Below are 23,639 nucleotides of genomic sequence, written 5' to 3'. Positions count from 1 at the left end.
TGAAATCCGATGTTCTGGGATCAAAATACGTCAGCGAGACAAAAGTAGAGGCTGGTTCTAGCTTTTATTTCATGTTCAAAGAGCCATTTGAGTCTTGTGTCCTGACTGCCAGGTGGAACTCATTGCCCAGGTGTTTCTTTTTGCACACATGAAAGGACGAAGGGAGTCCAGGCTTCACTTCAGTCCATCTTTTCATGTGTCCAGACTGGAACTGGAGCCAGAAAGCAACAGGAAGACCAGTGGACTGACAGAAAGAGCAGCTCATCTGTAAGAAGAGAGAATAAAAACGAAAAGTAAAACAGATCCAACACAGGAACAAGCAGAGCAAAATGGAAAGTTCTGAGGATAGAAGAAACGCAGGACAGGTTGAAGACAAAATGATGACAGAAAGAACCTAAAAATGAAGAATTTGGGAGGGAAACGATCACAATCCAGAGAGTTACAGAGGTTAGAGTGGGAGAAAAGAACCTCCTAAAGTGATAGAAAACCACAAAAACATGAAGAGTCACTCTGGAAAAAATGCTCCTCTCAAAACAAGAAAAAAAACTTATTTTATGGAACTTTTACCTTGAAATAAGTGAAAAAATCTACCAATAGAACAAGTGAAAAATGGCTTGGTAAGATTTCCTGAAATAAGATATAATATTTAGAATATTGAGATCTTAAAATTAGCTGGGAAACTTATTTTAAGCTCTATTTTACCAGAATTGTCGAGCTTAGGTGTCTTAAAATAAGCCAAACATGATTTTAAAAAAAGCAGTTTTTCACTCAAAAATAGATTTTTGCTTTCATGTAACCTCCTAATTTGAGATGTATTAATCCTCCTGTTGTCCTCATTTACAGGCACCAAAAATATTGTTTCCTTGTCTGACAAAAATCCATAAAAATCAGCAAAAAAAAAAAAAATCCCCAAATTTATGAAAATTTTCAAAATCTTTAAGAAGAAAATCCCAATAATTTCTTAAAAGTTTCCCTTAAAAGTTTTATTTTTAAAAAAAATCCTCCAAATTTGGCAAGAAAATTCTTGTAAATATTTTCAAAAAATGAGTAAAAATCTTCCCAAAAAATCCTAAAAATATCTAAAGTGATTACATACATATCAGTAAGACTTCTAATATTTTCTAAAACAACAAAAACAAAATCCAGCAAATTTCGCTGGATTTTGGTGGATTTTTTTGTGAACGTTCTTAAAGAAATATTTTTAACATTTCTTTTTTTCCACCAAAAAATGTTTTCTTGTAAAATTCAACTCAAAACAAGATAATTTCAAGATTGTTTGACTTAAAAAGATATTTAAGATGCATTGTCTTAAAACAAGTCCCTCCATCTGCTGAAATCTCTCTTGTTAGGTGAATTTATCTTAAATCAAGTGGGATGAGACATTTTGACTAAAAATAAGACAAATAGACTTGGTAAGATTTAGAGTTTTTGCAGTGAACTGATCCAAACGAATCCAGTTCATTAGTAAAACACTGTGGAGGTAAATTCTGACTTCTGGAGCAGAATGAATTTAGTTTGGTTCTAAACTACAGGCTAAAAGTTTGGAAGTAAGATGAAATTTGTACAAAAAAGATCATAGTTTCATTGGTGTACTTTACAGCAAAATAAACATGATTATTACATAAAGAGTCACTCATCAGGATACATTTTTACTATAATTATCAGGTATTTGTACTCTTGTTTCTTTACTCTGTGAAAGAAAAGTCTGATCATGCAGGAAATACATCCCAGAATCCGTAGAATTCATACTGGTTTTTATTATTTTTACCTTTTCAAGAAAGAAGAAGAAAGTGTTTGGCCTGTAGTATTTATGTACAAATCACTTCATTAGTCTCTCTGGAGGGACCTTCAGTGACCCCAAACCAACTGCTAGCCCTGAACGATATGGACAAAACATCTAATTGCATTTTTTCTTTCAGATATCATAATTTGAGTTGCGATAGTCTAGTTTCTATTCAGTAGTCACTAATATATTTAACCTTGTAAGGATTGACTCATCAATAAATAACCAGAAAATTCACATTTTTTGGAGCTGAGATGTTTATTAACCCTTTTAACAAAATCCACAAAAAAAACAAACAAAAAAAATTTGCCATATTGTGTTCATGATATATTTTTTGTATCACGTGATACACTGGGTAGTTTCAGCAACTTCTTGCTCACAACAATGTTGATTTTCAGAATAAAAAGTAGTTTTGTCCTGTTAATTTAACTATTTATCATGTTGATGAGATAGAGTCCTCAGAAACTCATGTAGGAAATACGATACAAATGGTTTTATAAGGTTTAAAACTTGTGATGCAGCAACTATTGTAATGCTAACTTACTAGCATCACTTATATTAACTTTTCCGGCTTCAGATGATGAATGCTAACTTGCTAGCATCACTTATCGTAGCTTTCCTGGCTACAGATGATTAATGCTAACTTGCTAGCGTCACTTATATTAGCTTTAACAGCTTCGGATGATTAATGCTACCTTGCTAACATTGCTTATATTAGCTTTCCCGGCTTCAGATGAGTAGTGCCAACCTGCTAACGTTGCTAATATTAGCTTTCCCGGCTTCAGATGATTAATGCTAACTTGCTAGCATCACTTTCATTAGCTTTCCCGGCTTCAGATGATTAATGCTAACTTGCTAGCATCACTTACATTAGCTTTCCCGGCTTCAGATGAGTAATGCGAACTTGCTAACGTTGCTTATAGTACCTTTCCCAATTTCAAATGAATAATGCTAACTTGCTAGCATCACTTATTTTAGCTTTAACAGCTTCAGATGAGTAATGCTAACTTGCTATAAAAGGGAGATATTTGGCAGTCGTGCTTCAAAAAAATTATCAAAATAATTAATTTTCTCCCTGTCCATCAACTAATTGATCAAGTTCTAAAAAAACAAAAAAAAATGCATTCATGTGGGATTTTAGTGTCTTTATTTCACTCAACTTAAAAATACATTTATTTACATAATTTTACATCAGTTAGCATCATCCACCACAGCAACCTTTAGTCAGTATTTTAATTGTTTTTATAAATCATTTAATACCAGAAGGCCAAACATTTTAATGGCATTTTTTAAAATAAACACTGAAATCACTCAATGTTAACCAACATGTTTGTGTAGTTTCTTATTTCACATTTTTGAAAACATTTGGAAAATATTCTGTATTTTTTGTTCCACACTTAACCTGTTTCTTAAGACATAAATCATTAACATTTTTTTAAAACAACGAGACATTTTCATAAACAATTGGGCGCTGTCGTTTTTGGCAAATGTAACTCAAACAGAAGTAAACAGTGAATTTGGTTGGGGACTATTTTCAGCGCGGATTAATCCACATTTGGCGCTAACTAAGGAGCTCTGTGGTTAAAAGTATTAAAATAAATTCAGCCAAAACTTTTAAAACAATAAAGTGTCAATTTTGACCTCAGTAGGAAAAACACTGAATAGCAACAAACATTTCCTTTAATGTGGTTCCTTAATTTTGAATCTGGTTCTCTTAGCAGTTGTGTTAAAGTTTACTTTCGTCACACATCTTCAAAGCTTTTATCTGTGAAGTCGTTTCTCTGCAAGTTTGTGGAGGAAGAGAAATGTTGTTGAACTTGAAATGACACTAAAGTATAACCAGTTCCAACAGTCAACACCAGCCTGTTTTACAGTACAGAATACAGTACATCACAAAATGACAAAATAAATCAAGATTTACAACACATTATTCAGTGTTTTTTCATTTACTGTGCATATTTCTACACTGATTCATTATTGAGGTCAGTGTACAGGAAGCTTGCCAAAATACAGTCAATTCTAAAAACACAGTACCATGTTAAAACATTAAAAAACATTTAAAAAATGAAGTGTTTTTTCAAGTTTGATGTATGACGATGACAAGACTAATGTGATACAAGTGGTTCTGTTGTTTAAAGTACTGGATTTCTGATCTGCATAAAATATTCAACATAGCAAGAAGTTAGATTATGTTGTTGTTATTAATTATTAGGTCAAACTGGCCTCAGACAAAAACACAAATCACCATTATTCAGTGTCAGATTTGTAAGATACCTGCAAAATCTGAAAACCATAAAGGCCCGCTCACACTGACAGTAGCAGTCTAATAATCCATCGCCTTTAAAAACATAAAAACACCCAAAAAACCGCATGCAGTGAAATGTACTGAGTGATATTTTAATGTGATAAATGTTGGTGTGAGCAGGTCTTTAAGGTGCAGAAGCTCAACTCTACTGAGGAGATTTGTGCATTAAGCTGACCTTTTAAAGTCGGAGTGCTTTTGCTTTATGTGAAATGTGTTTCCTCCTCTTATGGCTCCTCTACCCAGCGAACACCTGGGGCGTGAGGGGCGGCGGCAGGTTCTCGTTGTCCATGTTGTTGGCGTCGATAGCAGACACGGTGCAGGGCAGGATCTCCAGAGGATACTTATCCAGGATGTCGTGAATCTCCCGCTGCACCGTCTCAGGCCAGGAGAGCAGGTCGGCCTGGAGGCTCTGAGCCGCCTCCATCAGCGTTTCCTGCCGGCCGCTGAGGTCCGACAGCAGCTCCAGGTTGTGGTTGAGCTGAACCAGGACCGGGTTGGTGGCGGCCGCCGGTCCTGACCCGGAGCTGGGCCAGTCGCCCTCAGAGCTGCTGTAACGAGGCGAAGCTTGGCCCGACATGTAGCGCTCAAACTCCTCCGGGGAAAGATTGAGAGACTGAGCGTCCAGCTTCTCGATGAAGGTCACCGCACAGCACTGAAGAACAAAACAAACACAAACGTCTGAGAATCTGACTGCAGGTTCACATCAGACTGATGCAGATCAAACTATGCAGAGAAGCTTTGTGGACCTGAAGCGAGCTAAATGTTGAATCCTTTCAGGATGCAGGTCCAAAACAGAGATGGAAACAACCATAAACATGTTGCATTCAGGCGCAAACAAACATCTTATCAATGTATCCAAGCGTGTTCACCCATATGAACTCTGGAGATAAACAAGTCCAACCTCAGACGATAAGATCTTATATCTGTTTATTAAAATAAGACTACAGCTGCCAGGTTGTAGCTTAGCTTAGCATAAAGAACTCTGAATGTAATTTACCAGCACCTCTATAGCTCACAAATTAACGTTATCATTATTGATATTATTATTACAGTTTGTTTCTTTAATATTTGTACAAAAACTGAACAGTTTCAATGTTTTACAGCAACTTTTATGCTGTAAAACGTTTCTATAAATCTTAAATACTAGCCTGTGACATAAAAATAATGACTCAATAAGTAATAAGAATGAAGAACTACTATTTTATATTACTTTTTAACAGTTTAACACTCAAAAGCTATCATTATAAACAATTATTCCTAATCTTATTTTCTTAATAAATCAGTTTGCCTATAAAATGTCAAAAAAATGTAAAAGCTTTTCCACAGTTGAGGATAATTAATTCATATTGATAATCACCAAACAGTCCAAAATCCCAAAAATGTAATCAGATATGACGAATAAAAGCAGTAAAAATTAATTTGTTCCTAATTTTAGAAACCTTAACTGGCAAAAGTTTTAAATTTTTACTTGATTATTAATTGAAATATTAAATCCATGATCATTATCTATCATTAGTCTGATTCAAAAGTCATTAAAATACAATAAATCCCACTTTTTTCAAGTGAAATACTCATATTTATCAAGTGGAACAACCACATGAGAGACCAACTGTTCCCATTAGACAGATTTCAGGTAAAAGTTTGTTTTTCTGGAGGTAAATATACGTGAGTCTACAGATAGGAAAAGTTCAACTACAGCAGAAAGATCCACACGGTTCATTAAACATGAGGCTCAAACCGGCTTTTAACGAGAGCCGGACTGACCAGGTTGGTGAAGTAGTATCCATCCTCTCCGGTCATCAGCCGGCTCGGGTTACAGAATCTAGTGATGTACTGGATGTTGGACTGAATCCTCGGAGGGTTCGCCTTGAGCACGATGTAAATGAGTGCAGGCAGGAAGTCGTCAGCGGAGGCCGGCTCGTTCTTGGTGATCCTGATCGCACTGAAGATGTGTTTGCTGCAGCGAGTGATGCACGCAAGTTTGTCCCGAGGAACCCTCTTGGAGTCCATCTCAATGACGTCTGCAACGGAAACACAGGAAGACAATAAGATCCTGCACAGATCGATGGAATACACTCCCCATCAAAACCGTAAGACCAGTAGAAAAATTATATTTTGCACTGTTGGATCTTAAGAAGGTTCCCAGTAGACCTTCAAAATGCAAAAAGAAGAAATGGGAGTGAGGGAAAAACAAAATTGGAGCATTTAAACTCAAACATGCTTTTGTCTGTTGATCAAAAGTTTAAGACCACAGAGAGCTTCTTCCTTCAATGGAATTATGGAGCTTCAGGTTGTTTAGGGCGTCAAACGGTGACTGGAGATGTTGCAGCCGGAATCCCTCATGACTGAGAACCTCATCTAGTTGGTAATGTCATGTTCTTTCAACAGGACCACGCTGATGAAGGACTTCTTCCAGGAGAATAATATCACTCTTTTGGACCATCCTGCGTGTTCCACTGATCTAAATCCAACTGAGAACATTTGGGGATGGATGGAAGGGAAATCTACAAAAATGGACATCAGTTCCAGACCTTCATGAAGCATCTTCACCACTTGGACCAACGTTCCCACCAGCCTCCTGGAAACATCAAGTATGCCTAAACCAATCTTTGAAGTGATCCAGAAGAATGGTGGAGCTCCCCACTACTGAGTGAGTTTTTGATGCTTATGTTTCTGGTTTGAGGGTTTTCTAGGTTTTTTTGAGCTATGGTCTTGGACATTTTGAAACCCTACTTAGAACCTTCTTAAGATCCAACAGTGCAAAATGCAATTTCTTGCAACTTTTCAACTGGTCTTAAGATTTTTATTGGCATTGTATAAACCGTATTGACCACTGATTGTGTCCCTCTAGAGCTGAAACCACTAATTGATATTTCTAACCAAAGAATGACATTCACTGGTTTTCTTTGCCGTTAGACTGTGGGGAATATCAATTATGTCGTGACGTTAATCGATTACACCAGAAAACAACCAGCAGATGAATTAGTAATGGGAATAAGTGTGTGTGGTGAATGCTGATACTTGTGGTTTGTCCGCCTTTTGTTCTGCTCTGAAATGAAAATATATGAGCTGAGATGACTTCCAAATGATTCAGACTGCCTGGCACTTCCAGAACATTTTCTATTCACAGTGGAGCTTCTGTCTTCACCACCTGCACCGCCAGAAGTCTCCCAGCGCTGCCAGCTTCACTGCAAGTTTGGCTCATTTCTACACTCAAGGGAAGTTTTGAGGTTTAGTCGTGAATGATGTAATGTGCTTTATTTATAGTGTTTTAAGTTAAAATCTGAAATGTTCCTGGTCCAGGCACTGGATTGGAATTTAATACCTTTTTCACAGATATACCAGTAAAAAGTTGACGTAGGAATAAATGTAAACACACCTTTAGCTAATTTCTACACACCATCCAAGTTTAGTCGTGAACAATTTTTGGTGTTTTTGAGGTTTAACATTTCTTTCCAATGTCTTTTGTTGGTAGTGTTGAAGAACAAGAAATAGAACGGCGTCTAACTGGACCAAAGTGACGCTCACAGGTACAAGCTATTACATGTTACTGTTATATGCTGGAAGTACAAAATAAAGTGTTTCTGCAGTGTTTTACCAAATTAAATACTTCGTAGATTACAATTCAGTACCCTTTTTACAGTTGAACCAATCAAAATATGACAAAATAAAAATAAGTGCAATTTTAGCTCATTTTTACATACAACGGAAGCTTTGAGGTTTAGTCATGATTAATGTCTGTGCTTATTTTGGGTGTTTTTAAGGGAAAATCTGAAATGTTCCTTTTTGAAGATGTTGATGCTTAAGAACAAGAAACACATCAATATATCACTGGAACAAAGTGACATTTACAGGCATGTTTACATGTTATTATAGATTATTATTATATGCTAGCAGCACCAAGATACAAGACAATGTGAATCTGCAGTGTTTTATCAAAATAAATTTAAGACTTGAGACCTTTTAAATGCTTCACTGATTGCAATTCAAAAGATTTTTCACAGTTCTACTAGTCAAAAGATGACATAAATATAAAAATAAGTGGAATTTTAGCTAATTTCTACACTAAAGGGAAGTTTTGAGGTTTAGTCATGAATAACGTGCTTATCTCTAAAATCTGAAATGTTCCTTTAACAATGCTGTTGATGTCTTTTATTAGTAGCGCTAAAGAACAAGGACAAGTCATTTTAATACCTCACAGATTGCAATTCAACACCTTTTTGTTAGTTATATTAGTTAAAAGATTACATAAGATCAATACTGCCTAAAAATATTAATTATTTATAATGATTTTTGATATTTATTTTACCTTTTTGTCAGGAATCCAAGCTGTATACAGTCTTAGTAATGAAATTAATCCATTAATGTGACCTGGACCCACATAAGGATCACTGATCATGGCTATAGAGCTCTGGATAGTTTTAGTTGTTGTTTGAATGTCACACAGATCAATTAAAAAACCTCCAAAGACAAGCTAAACTTCTCCAAAAACATACAAAATGACTTCTCAAACGAGAACACAGGTTTACAGAGATTCACAGACATATAAACAGATTTTAGCTCGGCTTTTTCAGATTTTTTTGGGTGCTTGGAAACAAACAGCTGCCTTGAAAATTCCAATAATTACCCTCTTTTAGCTCCTTTTTTGGTCTCTACCAACTGCAAATGAACCAAAACAGTAAAGTTTTTGACCAGAGAGCTCAACAGTGAGTCAAAACCTGCTATAAAGTCCTGTAAACCCAAAGGAAGCTGCAGTTTTTCATTCGGTTTCGCCACAACAAGCCAAAGCAACCTGCTTTCACAACATCTTCACTGGATGCACTGTGTTAAAATACTGATGATAGCTGCTTTAATGAAATCCGCTCCACTGTAAGTCGGAGTTTTCTCTGACCTGTTATTGCTTTGACAACATTCTCAGAGACTTCAGGGATTTCTTCATCCATGGAAACACAGAGCATCTGGATGGTCACCCAGTGTAGAGCCCTGCAACACATCAGTCAACGTTCAGTGGAGTGAGTCTGAAGCCTTTGGTTTCTGTCTCCTCTTTACAGATAGATAGACAGATAGATAGATAGATAGATAGACCATAGATAGATGATGGATAGACATTTAAGAAAAACACTAAAAACTAATCTAAAAATGGCCGTTGTGTCATCAGCTACAAAGACAGAAGTTTTCCCAGACGGTTGAAGGTTTTAGACAAGTGTTGTGCAGTGAAGCCTTCTGAGGGACTCACTAAGACAGCCGTGTTTCCACTAAACTCTCTGTTGATTACCCAAAATATAAACCGTTATTATTACGATGATGGCACCTTATCCTGTTCTGCGTGGCCAAGTCCTTCTTCTCGTCGTCGGTGGTTTCTGGACAGAAAACGCTCTTATACAGACGGGTCATGATGTACTTCTCCACCTGGTCCATCACCTGCTCCACGCTCTCTGAGGAGCCTGGTGATCAGAGGTTCATCAGACTTACTGCTTGTGCTGCCATCTGGTGGCTGCTGCGTTCTGTCTGATGTCAGATTTAGAAATAATTGTTAGATCCTCTGAACAGACCTTTAAAGTGGCTCATCAGGCGGTCGGCCATGCCCTGGTAGAAATCCTGAACGCACTCCGACAGCTCATCGGCACTCAGGTCCTGTCAGGACAAGAAGTTAGAGTCAGAAAGTGATTAGAATATTGATCAGATGGGTGGAGCATGATGTGAGACTAATGGTTTAGAGCAGGGGTGTCCAACATGCGGCCCATGGGCCAAAAGCGGTCCTCCAGAGGGTCCAATCCGGTCCTCAAAGTGTAAAAATTACAGAGAAGACATTAACTGCAGATTGTAAATTTGTAAACTCTGAACTTAAAATAATTTCTAGACAAGTTGTTTTGATCATAAAGTAAAATACTAGATTGTTCTTTTGTCATTTTGTGTCTCATTTTTGTGATACTTTGTCTTGTTATTGTTTTTTTTGTCTCGTCGTTTTGTGCTTCCTTTTTGTCTCGCTTGTGTTGTTAGTCTACTTTTTTGTCATTTTGTTTCTCGCTTTTGTCTTTTTTGGTGTTGTTTGTATCATTTGTGTAATGTTTTGTCTCGTTTTTTGTTGCTTTGTAACTTTTTTGTCTAATTTTTTGTCTCCTTTTGGGTTTTGTTTCATGTGTTTTGTCTCATTTTTGTCGTTCTGTGTCTCATTTTTGTAATGTTTTATCTTTTTTTGGTCTGATTTTTGTCTTTTTGATTACAAAGTAAAATACTATATCGTTCAGTTCCAGATACCTGTGACTAAATGTGTTCCTTTGTAGACACTGAGGCACAATATTGTTGAAATTGCTCTTATTTTCAACAATAAGAGCAACTTCAGGTTGTTCATAATGTTTTGTAAAAACGATAGTTCATTACATGTGAACATTTTCAGAATGTACTTTTTTACACTAAAACAAAGAAAAACTTAGGATTTGTTGTTATTTATAGATTATTATGCTGTGATTTTTACTGGTCCGGCCCATTTTAACCCTCCTGTTGTCCTCATTTACAGGCACCAAAAAATAATGTTTCCTTGTCTGAAAAAAAATCCAAAAATTCAGTAAAAAAATTCCCCAAATTTTGGAAAATTTGCAAAACTTTCAGGAAGAGAATTCCAATAATTCCTTAAAAGTTTCCCTTAAAAGTTTTATTTTTAAAAAATCCCCCAAATTTGGCAAGAAAATTCTTGTAAATATTTTCAAAAAGTGAGTAAAAATCTTCCAAAAAATCCTAAAAATATCTAACGTGATTACATATATATCAGTAAAACTTCTAATATTTTCTTTAAGAACATTCACCAAAAAATCAACCAAAATCCAGTGATTTTTGCTGGATTTTGGTTGATTTTTTTTTTGTGAATGTTCTTAAGAGACATTTTTAACATTTTTTTTCCACCAAAAAATGTTCAAAGATTTCCCAAAAATGTTGAAAATGTGGACATCAGAAGTTTCACTGTGAAAATCTACTTTTTTTCCCCCACATTTTCAAACTTTAAACCAGGTCAATTTGACCCAAGAGGGTTAAGATCAAATTGGGCTGAATGTTTCCCCTGAACTAAGACGAGTTTGACACCCCTGGTTTAGTGAATCTAAAGTCAGTTTTTAAAGTCATAAAGGCTCTATTTTAACCTGCTAGATCGCCATAGCAACTGATGCTGCACAGTAACCTGCTCCGGTGGTTCTGTTCAGAGTTTTAAAAAAAAGCTTCTCTCTTTCACCAGTTCTTCTATGAGCAACAGATTCTCAGCTGAATGAACACATTAGCTACTTATGTAAGCCTGTAGCTAATCTGTACGTTAGTAATGCCTCTGAATGAAGCCGTGCAGTCACGGTCCTGGCTGTGCTTCAAAACACTCCCGAACCTATTATTAGTATTTAACAGCTCGATGTCAAATCAGTTCTCGACTCCTGACTAAAATACACCTTCTTGCTCGACATGTTCACAATAAAAGCTCGGCACTGCTTGTGGATCTCCCTGCCGGTCTTCTGCAGGTTTTTCAAGAACTCCACAAAGTCCTTAGAGACCTGGTCTGTCTCGAAGCTGGCGTGGCGGCTGATGGACGGGCTGGGCGTCTTGCCCTCCTGGGTTTCTGATGAGGAAGAAGCACATTTGGAAAAAAAAAGTTACACTTCTGGCTTCCCTCCTTTTCCACAGTCTGAGTCTGCATTTAGTTACTTCCACGTAAATCCCCACAGAGCTAATAATCCCACTACAAAACTCCCTAAAGATGATATTTTCACATAGATAAACAGATCAACCCTCAAACGGATGGGTTGTTTACATTTCTAGCAACCCAACACTGAGCAGATACAAGGCAGATGAAGCTATATTTTAAAATCCTGTTGCTTGTAGCCTCTATAGAACATAGTACTAACACTAATAAACACAGTTTTTTTAATTTATGAGCGCTTCTCCGTGTAGATGAACACATTTCATGTTTATACTGTCTTATTGGGCATAAACCATCTGCTGGGACTTCTCATTAGTCAGATGGATGGATGGATGGATGGATGGATGGAAAGATAGACTATAGATAGACGACAGCCAGATAGACAGACAGACAGATAGATAGATAGATAGGTAGATAGATAGATAGATAGATAGATAGATGGACGGATTGATAGATGATGGACTACAGACAGACAGACAGACAGACAGACAGACAGACAGACAGGCAGATCTGTCTGTAGCTTCTGGAAGTTGTGGCCTCAGCATCTGAATATCAGTGTTTTCCAATGAGCTCTTCTGACTTCCCAAGTTAGAAATTAGTCCTAGAAAATGATTTGTGTGTTTGTGGGAGCGGCATGGAGGCAGCTGAGGTAACTGTAGCGCATTTCCTCGTCAGTCCTAGCATCTCTTGGAGCTGCTAATCGGACATATTTTGACTTCTGAGGGATGTTTTGTCATTTTCACGCTCCACTTCTGCTTTTAAATGACCTGACTCATGAATGGTCATCAGCAGTGTCCTCGGGTAGATGTGTAATTTGCACATAAGTTGTCATCAAACCCCTCCAATGTGAAACAAAATGCTGCTCTGAAGCAAACTTTAAACTCTGCTGCAGCTGCTACAGATTTCTATTTGTTGTATTAAACACTGAGGACGGTTCAGTGTAACCTAATGTGTTTTTTGTGGTACCTTTCTTGGAAGCAGTGCGTGACGACGGACTGAAGAACTTCTTCACGGTGGTCACTTTCCTCGTCTTCTCGTTGGTCTTCTTCTCCTCAAACTTGGAGAAGGGTCCCAGTGAGGTGTGTCCTGGCTGCTGTGGAGGCGTCGAGGCCTGAGAGTGGGACTGGGTCTGCTGTCCGTGGGTGCTGGCATAAGCTGCCTCCTCCTCTCTCTGCAGCCTGAAGCCCAGGAAAGCAATGAGTTATACTGAGCAAAAAGCTGCAATCAGCATGTCTGCATAGCACACAGTGTGACTGATGAAGCTGTTTGTGGATTATTTGGTATAAATGTTGGCCAGAAACAACAATTTTACTGCAGCTAATTGTCAGTCTAACTGTTTAAGCGGAACTACCAGATTAACCCTCGTGTCGTCCTGCAGGTCAGAATTGACCCGTTTTAAAGTTTGAAAATGTGGAAAATATATATAGTTTCACAGTGAAACTTCTGATGTCCACATTTTCAACATTTTGGGGAAATCTTTGAACATTTTTTGGTGAAAAAAAGAAACGTTAAAAATGTTTCTTTAAGAACATTCACATAAAAATCAATCAGCAAATTTTGCAGGATTTTGGTTGATTCATATGTAAATGTTCTGAAAGAAAATATTAGAAGTTTTACTGATATATATGGAATCACTTTAGATATTTTGGGGATTTTTTTGGAAGATTTTTACTCATTTTTTGAAAATATTTACAAGAATTTTCTTGCCAAATTTGGGGGATTTTTTTTAAAATAAAACTTTTAAGGGAAACTTTTAGGGAATTATTGGAATTTTCTTCCTGAAGGTTTTGCAAATTTTCAGAAATTTGGGAAATTTTTTTGCTGAATTTTTGGATTTTTTTCAGACAAGGAAACAATATTTTTTGGTGCCCATAAATGAGGACAACAGGAGGGTTAAACAAAATTATAAAAAGAGCTGAAACACCCTAAAAGATGCTGTCTAATCATATTCAAAGCCAAAGTTTCTGTTTTAGATACACAAAAGCTGATAGAGCACATGACATGTAGGAGTTTTGTTTTAATTGCTTTTCCTCTGGAGATGTTTCAGGAAGTCAGGAGCAGCTGGATTTAAATTTTTTAAATATTTTTTGCAGGCCTGTACACGTCTTACTTTTCTGCCAGGGCCCAGTCGTCCTGGATCTGCTTCTGCCGTACCCGCTGGTACTCCTCCCTCCAGCACTTGGAGCACAGGCCCTGCCATGCCGCGTTGCCATAGTAACCACATCCCTTTTTGCACAGCAGATCCGATTGGTCCACGTGGATCCCCCGCCGCTCCGTCCGCTGACTCATGGTGCCGGACGACCTGGAATGAAAAATTCATGGTCTGATTTGCTGGTGTGTTTGTTTGTATGCTGCCTGTTGATGACATTCATGTTATTACACAGTTCATTACACAGTTACACTAAAGCAGACTTTTAACAGCATCTCAGTCACTGGAATTAAAACTAAACCAATAAAAGAACCCTCCAGTTAGAAAGTATTATCATTTCATAACATTTAGAGGCAGATCATTAGAAGCCCAATAGAGCCACCACAGGCTGAATTATCTTTAGTATCAGTCAAATTCCTGCTACATTTGAACTCATAACGTGACTTCATTTTGTCTTCTTTCCATCCAGGTTCCCTTAACTGCAACCAAGTTTCCTTCACTTGTCCTTTCTTTGTGTCTTCTCCATCCAAACTAAGACATGAGGACAGATCCAAGGAAAAGATGCAACTTCACCTGAAGCTGTCAGTCGAATTTTAGCGCTTTGTGGTGAGTTTTACCAGCGTATAATTTGGATCTACCCTAACAGCCATTGTCCAAATACTAATTAATTAGCACACAGTTGTTTTTAATTTTCTTTTATGTCTGAAATGTTTAAACCACTTGACAAACCTCAGCACCGCTCTGTATTTATACTGTTCTCAGATCAGTCAAGTGAGTAAATTCATGTCTTCTGGCAGTTTAATAATGATTTGCAACAATATTTATTGATATTCTGCCTGTAAACTCAGTTTTTGCCAATCAGTTTCTTGTTAAAATATTTGTCCACAGGCAATTAAATTGTTTCAGAGTCCCCCTGACTCTAATATAATTCATGATACAGATTTATAGTGGAAATAACAGTCAGTCACATCTACAAATAATATGACTACAAATGAATAATAACACTCTGTAATTGTGTAAATAAGCAACAAATTCACCACATTAGCAGAAGATTATCTTAGCGTTGCTTTCTGCTGTTGCCAAAACAGTGAATAATTGCAAGCTTAAAACTCTTAAATGATCAGTTTACTACATAATAATTGCACTGTTATTTCCACATTAAATGTTCCACAGAAAACCTCACAGTCCCTTACCTTTCCCAGATAATAATCCAGCTGCTATTAGACAATCTGATAAGAAAATAATAGTAAGGTGTTGCCTCCAGATCAGCTTGAGTGCTCCTGAAGTCTGTCTGATCACACCCTTAAGCTCTACTGAAGTGTTACACACATTTCTAACTAAAAAATTCTTCATTTCGTGTTTCTGTAATAGTGATAAAGATCTCTGTAATGCCAAAATCTGCCATAGATGATCGATTCAGTGGAGATCTGGTGACTGTAAAGGCCACAGCATGTGATTCACATGATTTAAAGGTAAATTAAGCCTCCCCTGCTATGGGCTGATGTATCTGACTATTAAATCGTCTTTACTTAGGTGCTTTTACTCAGATTTTCCTCTAATTTGTCTCCAGTCTGGAGGTCATGGAGCTACATATGTAGCTGTGTTTTATTAGCTATCACAGGGTTGTGAAATAGCCATAAAAACAACAATACTACGCTGCCAGAGCGATCATCTGCAGCAGGTTGTTTTTAGGAACATGTTCTGCACCTCCTGCGAGCCTTTGTTACTCACCTGTTGTGTTTTGAGCGATCAGAAGCAGGAACAAACCTCCTCCTCCGTGTTTCTGCCCGGTGTGGTCACCTCACGTTAAAGGTTCCGACAGTGACGTCTACCAACAAAAACACGGAAGTCGGGTGGTAATTAATATCTGAAAATATAACTTTTTATGACACCAAAGCGAAACCTAAATTATTGTTCGGACAAAAGTTTCAAACGGACAGGGTTTATTACATTTTTTCTTGCCGAGGAATTATGTCATTATTCGATTCACTTCCGCACCGAGGACAGATTTTAAAGGTTCGGTTAACTTCGTCAGGACGACAAGGCGAAGGTCACGTGACTGACGGAAAATGCCGAACTAGTACGAAGCCACGCACGAGTGTTTCAAGCTACACACATACATATAAACTATACTGTATATAACGGCTATATACAGAAATTGCACAGCATATAAATATTATATACCAGTCCTGTACTCTGTATAAAGATTATATACAAAACTATGCTCTATATAAGGATTATATACGTAAACTATACTGGATATAAAGACTATATACAGAAACATAATTGTGTAAAAAAACTATATAGAGAAACTGCACAATTTATTTTAAAAAAATTATACACAGAATCCGCACTATATAAAAAGGTTACATTGGTGGAAAAAAGTTTTCGGACACCCTTAAAATTTTACAGAATCTCAAATATTATCATGAAATATTTGTGGAAAAATCTTTTTTGTGTTTCAAAAGATGCATTAGGCAGACAAAAACAAATACATCTGATATTTTTTTGTTAATTGTTTACAAGAAAAACTAGCAAAACTAAATTTGACCAAAATGACCCAATATTCAAAATTTCATATTTTTATGGAACCAATCAATTTTGAGTTTTGAATGGCTTTTTTTAAGGATTTGTTTAGTATTATGACTGTGATTGTAGTAAAACAAATTTCACTTGAAGACCTAAGAATGATTCTTCATGCAAAATACATGGAAATATATGGAGTATCCAAAAACTTTTTTCCACCACTGTATATAAAGAAACATGACTTTGTATGACGATTACCACATTGTGTAAAAAAAGACTATATAAAGAACAGTGTAAAGACTAAATACAGGTATAAGACAATATATAAAGTGTATTTTTTACTGTACCACATTCTTTGTTTTCTATTTTAGGCTAAAACACAATACTGTATTATAATACTATACTATAGTGTATGTTGTATTATTTTTTTAAACATGCAATATAATAATTCTCATTGTTGTGAAGTGCTGAAAGTAGTCAATGGGGCCCAATCTGCTGTGAACATATTCTATAATATGCATTACTGTAATATAGTTATGATACAGTTACATAAGAAATATGATTATATAATACAACGTAATCTAGCGTTAGCATTTTAATGGCAGTAATAAAATAATAACAGCGATAAAAAATCAATAATGAGTTATTACAGTTGTGCATGTAGACTATGAACTCTGTTTATAGTTTCTCACATTATTTCTGTTTGCAGCCACAGTTATTGAAGTTATTACTCATCTTTAAAATGCTGCCAAAGAGACCAACAGTAGAGTTTACTGAAGAGCAGCACCTTAAATCTGACTGCTCCTTTATTGACATCAAGGTTAAAGTTCAGCAGTTGTGTTTAAACACTAGTCTGATATTAAAAATGCTGTGAATTCTAATTTATTTATTGCCCGAAGTTGGTGGTTGTTCATTCTGTTGTGGAGATGGCGTTTTTTTAAACAATGAAAAATTTCTTTCCTCTTGTTAATAAGAATGGATAAAACTGATTAAACATTACAAGCTGGAATTAAGCTGCAATAAAGCTCTAAAAGTGAATGTCAAGTAAAAGAAAGAAAAATATTTAGTTTAAATGCTTCAAAGACAAATTTATATCAATTACTGAACTTCTCATTTCTACCTCCTGTTGAAAAATTAAATTTTTTATAAATGAAAAGCCATTTAAATCATGTATTAGTCATATTAAAACACAGACCAGAGGCTAGTTTCAGTAAAATGACGTCCAGACTGTTAAAGCAGAATTTACTCACTCACACTCAGGTTCCAGATCATTTCTCCTCAGTTCCTCAGAGCTCGGGGTAAATTTAAAGGCCTCTACCGCACACCACACGTTTGAGGTAAAACAGATCTGAAACTTTCAACCAGAGGAGGAAGTGAAACTTTTCAGCCTGCTGCATCCTTCCTCTTTAAAGACACAAAAAACTGGATTATAAATGCAAAAAGTTTCAGGCTACAACTGCAAGACAAACACCATTTTAGGCTGCCAGCCATCTGCATTTGTGCTCCCAAATTTGCAGAGAAATAAGTTTGTTTTTGTGCAGTTTTGTGTTTCACTTGAGTAAATGGGTCAGGCATTGTCTTATTGTATTCATAAGATAAGATTTTCTATCATTGTACATGAAAATACAGTGAAATTCTGTTGGTAATCTCTTACAGTAGCAGCGTGAGTTGTAGTGGTCACTGGAAATCACAATATAGGACATGTATGTATAAAAATAAAATCAAATAAATATGTAAGTAGTAGGGTCATTGTGCTATTTTTTGTAATTGTTTTGTGTGTCTCTCGCCTTTTTGTGTCTTTATATGATAATTATCTGTCTCAAGTCATTTTGTGTTTTTCTGTGGATATTTTGTGCCATTTTTTGTCATTTTGCGCGTTCTTTGTGGTTTTGTGTGTCTTTGTGCTCATTTTGTTTCATTTTTGGTCATTTTCTGTTTTGTGGGCATTTTAGATGTTTTTGCAGTCATTTTGTGCTCACCTTTGTGGCCATTTTCAGTCTGTTTGTGGTAATTTTAGGTGTTTTTGTGGTCATTTTGCAATTTTTTTGTCGTTGTTTTGTGTGTCTTGTCATTTTGTGTCTTTGTAGGATAATGATCTGTCTCATTGAGTCATTTTGTGTTTTTCTGTGGTCATGTTGTGTCTTTTTGTGGTTGTTTTGTGTGTCTTTGTGCTCATTTTGTTTCTTTTGCGGCCATTTTCAGTCTGTTTTGTGGGCATTTTAGGTCTTTTTGTGGTCATTTTGTGCTTTTCTGTGGTCATTTCGCATCCCTTTGTGGCCGTTTTCAGTCTGTTTGTGGTAATTTTAGATGTTTGTGGTAATTTTGTGTGTCTCTGTGGTCATTTTGCAACTGTTTGTAGTTATTTTGTGTGTGAGACAAGTGTGGATTTATCGCATGTCAACAGGTTTACTACAATATCTTGATAAATAGTTTTCAGTTTCAATTTTACTCAATTGTATATATAATGGGGCTGCACAGTGGTGTAGTGGTTAGCACTTTCACCTTGCAGCAAGAAGGTCCCTGGTTCGCGTCCCGGCTTTCCCGGGATCTTTCTGCATGGAGTTTGCATGTTCTCCCTGTGCATGCGTGGGTTTTCTCCGGGTACTCCGGCTTCCTCCCACAGTCCAAAAATATGCTGAGGTTAATTGATTATTCTAAATTGCCCGTAGGTGTGAATGTGAGAGTGATTGTTTGTCTCTGTATGTAGCCCTGTGACAGACTGGCGACCTGTCCAGGGTGTCCCCTGCCTTCGCCCGAGTCAGCTGGGATAGACTCCAGCCCCCCCATGACCCTAATGAGGATTAAGCGGTGTATAGATAATGGATGGGATGTATATATAATATTTAGAAGAATCTTTCTCTAAAAATGCCATGTGGTGTTTGGTTATAGTTGTTCTATTTTGATTTTAGGCCTGAAAACAGCAAATATGTTACAAAAAGTCCCCCAATTATGTATTGACCCGGTACGTAATAAGTCCACAAGTGTTTCAGTGGACTATTGATAATGCCTGTCTGCCCGGGGTAAACAAACCCACAGAGGGGTAGAAACACAGATAACACTGCACGCTCTGCTTCAACAGACAGATCCAGCCATGATCCTGACGGGCCGCAGCTTGTGTCTTCCCTCTCCTGTCACCGTCCAGGAGCTTTTCTCTGCGGCTCGAGATGCCAGCATCATCCCCGACATCTCCTTGGATCCCGTCCTCACCACCTTCCTGTCGCTGGACTCCTCTGCGGCGCTGCAGCATCAGTACGACTTCTTGCAGCGGAGCATGAGCCGGGAGCAGCAGGCGGCGTTCGGCCTCAACCTGACTGCAGAGCTGGGGGGCAGCAGGGTCACATACGGAGGAGTCGGGGTCATTGCTCTGGCTCTGTCTCTGCTTTTTGACCAGGTTGCCCAACAAGTAGGTAAAACCACTGAGTTTTGTCTTTTTGTTTCTGTTAAATTATTTCATTTTTATGCTGGTGGCTTGTTTCTGCAGCCAGTCCTTTCTATCATAAAGCATTAAAATGTGAACAAAACTGAAATTCATGCATTCCAAATTTGCCGTTTTCCCACCAGATCCGAGCACAAGACTCAGCAGACGGTCATCCATCAGCTCACAGATCCCAGCCTGCTATGATTTTTGGCATCAGCACTTCTTCCAGAATCGGATCGATTATCCACAGCTACCTCGGCCTCGTCCCTGGAATCGCCAACAGCCAGGAGAAGATGGGTGAGACGACGGAGCTCTTCGACAGCTTGCTGAAGCTGGAGCTGCTCGACCATTACGAGAGGATGACCACCAAGAAGAGGATGAGTTCAGTGTCCATGCAGCAGTGGCTGACTGGAGCTGCGTTTCATCTGCACCTGAGGATCCACCAGGTCAGGACAGAAGCTTAAAGTCCAGATGAAGTCACAACACGTGTCGAAATACCAGCGAAAAAGCTGTAAAACTCAGTCAATTAAAATAAATAGTAAAAATGATAATAGATTAAATGAATAATTAGCTAGATTAGCACTCATATTAAATAAGGAAACTAGGCAGTTGTGATGGTTAAAGTTAGAAACTGAAAATTAAAAAAAAATACAAATTTGAGAACTAAAGAATTAGAGAGACGACATCACACCAAAGAACCAGGCAGCTAAAAGTAAAATAAAAACAAGAGAGAACATCTAAAATAAACAGGACATAATACAGAATAGAACACTAAAATTATATGTAGCTAAATGTAAACCTCACATAAAAGCAAGTCTATAGAAGTAGGTTTTAAGAAGTGATTTAAAAGAAGTTACTGACTCTGCAGGTCTGATCTCCTCGGGCAGGTTTTTACTGTTTTGAATCGCTCTCATAGCTGTTTTTAGCAAAATAAAAAGCTTTTAAAACCCTCAGTACACTACTCAGCACCACAGTTAACAACTATCCGGTGAATGCAGTGGAGCATGTAGCAGATGGCAGCCAAACGTGTCTCTCAGGAGTTGGTAGAGACCAAAAACTAGGCTAAAAAAAAGACCAAATACTGGACTGATGTTTGTCAGGTGGCTAAAAACATGATTTGGAATGAAGATAGACAATTCACAGTTTTCCTGGTGCTGCATTAAGTAAAAACTGATCTTGTTTGCAGCTGAAGGTGTCAACAGTTTCACAAACGTCTCACAGGGCCGAGTTTTTCTATTCCGATAGTGCAAGTGGTCACTGGAGCAAGACTAAGTATCAGTGCTGCATCGAGATCTCTAAGTATGTTGTTTGTTTGCCAACTTAAAATGTGCTGATGTGTCGATGTCGTTCTGCCTCCAAGTGGAGAAAAAAATCTGCCATTGCAGGTTTAAGGTTAAGAAAAGACTGTGCTGAGTACAAATGCACTCTGGTCTCTCTCCACCCCTTTCATCTCTACACCTCCACCTCCAGTAAAAGATGCACTACCTCCTGATTATTGGATGTACACTGACCAGGCATAACATTTTGACCGCTCGCCTAATATTGTGTTGCTCCCCTTTATGCTGCTAAAACTCCTCTAACCCAGTGGGGCATGGAATTGGGACCTCTGGGATGTCCTGTAGCACTGGGATGGTGGCAGTGGATTCTGTGAATTGCAGGGTGGGACCTACCTAGATCAGGCTTATCCTGGTACATCCCTCGGATGCTCAGTAAGATTTGGATCTGGGGAGTGTGGAACCAGGGTGAACAGTTGTGTCCCCAGGCCACTTTTTGCACTGTATCAGGGTAATTTGTCTTGCTGAGGGTGGGAACTAGCATCAAGGACTGCTGTTGCAATGGGAGGTTGGGGGTTTGCTTGACTTGCAAAGTTTAGGTGAGTGGTCAAACATCCACATGAATGTAGCTGGATGGATGGATGGATGGATGGATGGATGGATGGATGGATGGATGGATGGATGGATGGGTAGATAGATAGATAGATAGATAGATAGATAGATAGATAGATAGATAGATAGATAGATAGATAGATAGATGGATGGATGGATGGATGGATGGATGGATGGATGGATGGATGGATGGATGGATGGTTGGGGTTGGGGGGTTCATTGACCTGCAGTGTTTAGGTGGGTGGTACATGTCAAAGATCCACAGGAATGTCAGGACTTAAGGTTTCCCAGCAGAACGTTGCATTATGACAAGATGATGGCTGTTATTCACTTCACCTGTCAATAGTCATAATGTTGTGGCTGATCGGTGGAGAACATGGATATAACTGCTTTGCTTTGGGAACGGGTCTCACAACACTTTTCTTCTTCTTCCACCAGGTTCGTCTTAACTCTGTACCCTCAGGATCAGCCGAGTCACTGCGTTTGTCCTACAAGTCGGGGTTGGGTCTCCTGGTTCAGGGCTACACAGCTTATCTACGCAGAAACATCCAGGAGACTGAAGCTCCAGGACCACAAAAACCCAGAACCAGAGCAGGCGACAGGCCGAGACAAACATCTAGTATGACCAACGTAACCTGCTCCAGTATCTCTGCCGATAAGTTTAATGACTCCGCCTCGCTCAACTCAACCGCAGGATTCAGTGGAAGCTGTAAAACAAACAGATCCAATAAGGACTTTGGACTCAGTGTGGTGAAAGGAAGCAATGACACCAGTGAAGATGTGATCAACAGAAACACAGCGAACACATCTAGTGGATATAAAGGGGAGGAGGAGGCCAGCCAGCTCGGTCTGTTAGTCATCGAGCCTCTGAGGAACGTGAGTCACAACATCCAGCATCATCCCTGTGAGTCACCGGCCATCCAGCAAGCTTTAGTGACTCGTATTATAAACACTCTGGACCTGGAGCAGAACAGAGACTTTTTCCTTTACTCTAGTACAGTCTTTTACAGCCTGGTCAGACAGAAGAATGACTTTGAGCTGAAGACCAATTAGACTGATGTGCAATCCAAATAATAAAACATTGTGCTACCTTCAGATAGCTACTCACTCATTATGTATGTTCTTATTCTCTATCGGTCAGCATGAAAATGAGTTCTGTTCCCCCTGAAATGACCACAGATAAGCTCTAAAATTTCTATAAGGTTACCACCATTTCCATATTGGTGCACTGAATTTGAAGCTGCAGCCATAAGCTATTTAGCTTAGCTTAGCATAAAGACTGGAAACAGAAGGAAACACCTGTCTGGCTCTGTCCAAAGGTAGCAAAATTTGCACAACATTTATTCATTTACAATAAATACGCCACATAAAACAACATAATACCTAAAGCTGTGTGAATGTGACATCATTAATCGAATCAGAAAATACAGTAAATAAAAGGCAATTATTGGTGTTGACAATAGATAGATAGATAGATAGATAGATAGATAGATAGATAGATAGATAGATAGATAGATAGATAGATAGATAGATAGATAGATAGATAGATAGAATATAGATAGATAGATAGACGGATAGATGGATAGATGGATAGATAGATAGATAGATAGATAGATAGATAGATAGATAGATAGATAGATAGATAGATAGATAGATAGATAGATAGATAGATAGATTATAGACAGATAGAATATAGATAGATAGATAGATAGATAGATAGATAGATAGATAGATAGATAGATAGATAGATAGATAGATAGATAGATAGATAGATAGATAGACTATAGATAGATAGATAGACTATAGATAGATTATAGACAGATAGACTATAGATAGATAGATAGGTAGGTAGGTAGGTAGGTAGGTAGGTAGGTAGGTAGGTAGGTAGGTAGGAAGG

The 23,639-nt window shown here is 37.8% G+C and overlaps 2 protein-coding genes across 6 annotated transcripts; one reads left to right on the top strand and one right to left on the bottom strand.

The window, feature by feature from the left end:
- Positions 1 to 2,913: 2,913 nt before the first annotated feature.
- On the bottom strand, positions 2,914 to 19,570 carry rabgef1 (RAB guanine nucleotide exchange factor (GEF) 1). 4 transcript variants are annotated; one of them, XM_023261867.3, is made up of 10 exons: positions 17,689 to 19,570; positions 15,644 to 15,740; positions 13,874 to 14,065; positions 12,730 to 12,941; positions 11,516 to 11,682; positions 9,641 to 9,722; positions 9,400 to 9,532; positions 8,980 to 9,071; positions 5,853 to 6,109; positions 2,914 to 4,740 (listed from the first exon to the last, which is right to left on the bottom strand). In XM_023261867.3, exons 3-10 carry the CDS (start codon positions 14,050 to 14,052, stop codon positions 4,324 to 4,326), a joined length of 1,539 nt encoding a protein of 512 aa, XP_023117635.2. In that variant the 5' UTR covers positions 14,053 to 14,065; positions 15,644 to 15,740; positions 17,689 to 19,570; the 3' UTR covers positions 2,914 to 4,323. The 4 variants fall into 4 exon arrangements, with proteins under 4 accessions (XP_023117635.2, XP_035800158.2, XP_035800157.2 ...); XM_035944265.2 differs by having other exon boundaries at positions 11,618 to 11,682; XM_035944264.2 differs by having other exon boundaries at positions 17,693 to 19,570.
- LOC111563003 (uncharacterized) lies at positions 14,379 to 22,837 on the top strand. 2 transcript variants are annotated; one of them, XM_055017387.1, is made up of 4 exons: positions 14,379 to 14,518; positions 19,518 to 19,841; positions 20,000 to 20,302; positions 22,181 to 22,837. In XM_055017387.1, the coding sequence occupies exons 2-4, from the start codon at positions 19,530 to 19,532 to the stop codon at positions 22,793 to 22,795; spliced, it is 1,230 nt and encodes a 409-aa protein (XP_054873362.1). In that variant the 5' UTR covers positions 14,379 to 14,518; positions 19,518 to 19,529; the 3' UTR covers positions 22,796 to 22,837. The 2 variants fall into 2 exon arrangements, with proteins under 2 accessions (XP_054873362.1, XP_023117633.1); XM_023261865.3 differs by lacking the exon at positions 14,379 to 14,518 and having other exon boundaries at positions 19,494 to 19,841.
- Positions 22,838 to 23,639: the final 802 nt, after the last annotated feature.

The sequence above is a fragment of the Amphiprion ocellaris genome, chromosome 14, assembly GCF_022539595.1.
Source record: "Amphiprion ocellaris isolate individual 3 ecotype Okinawa chromosome 14, ASM2253959v1, whole genome shotgun sequence".
In the NCBI taxonomy this organism is placed as follows: Eukaryota; Metazoa; Chordata; class Actinopteri; family Pomacentridae; genus Amphiprion; species Amphiprion ocellaris.
The sequence above is the reverse complement of the archived record's forward strand: the minus strand, read 5'-3'. Positions and strand labels throughout refer to the sequence as shown.

Coding starts and splice junctions, on each gene's coding strand:
- rabgef1 (XM_023261867.3), bottom strand. CDS start 14,052: ATGAGTCAGCGGACGGAGCGGCGGGGGATCCACGTGGACCAATCGGAT. Junction 12,942..13,873: donor GACTGGGCCCTGGCAGAAAA/GTAAGACGTGTA, acceptor CCTGGGCTTCAG/GCTGCAGAGAGAGGAGGAGG. Junction 9,723..11,515: donor TGAACATGTCGAGCAAGAAG/GTGTATTTTAGT, acceptor TTGTCCTGACAG/GACCTGAGTGCCGATGAGCT.
- LOC111563003 (XM_055017387.1), top strand. CDS start 19,530: ATGATCCTGACGGGCCGCAGCTTGTGTCTTCCCTCTCCTGTCACCGTC. Junction 19,842..19,999: donor TTGACCAGGTTGCCCAACAA/GTAGGTAAAACC, acceptor TTTTCCCACCAG/ATCCGAGCACAAGACTCAGC. Junction 20,303..22,180: donor TGCACCTGAGGATCCACCAG/GTCAGGACAGAA, acceptor TTCTTCCACCAG/GTTCGTCTTAACTCTGTACC.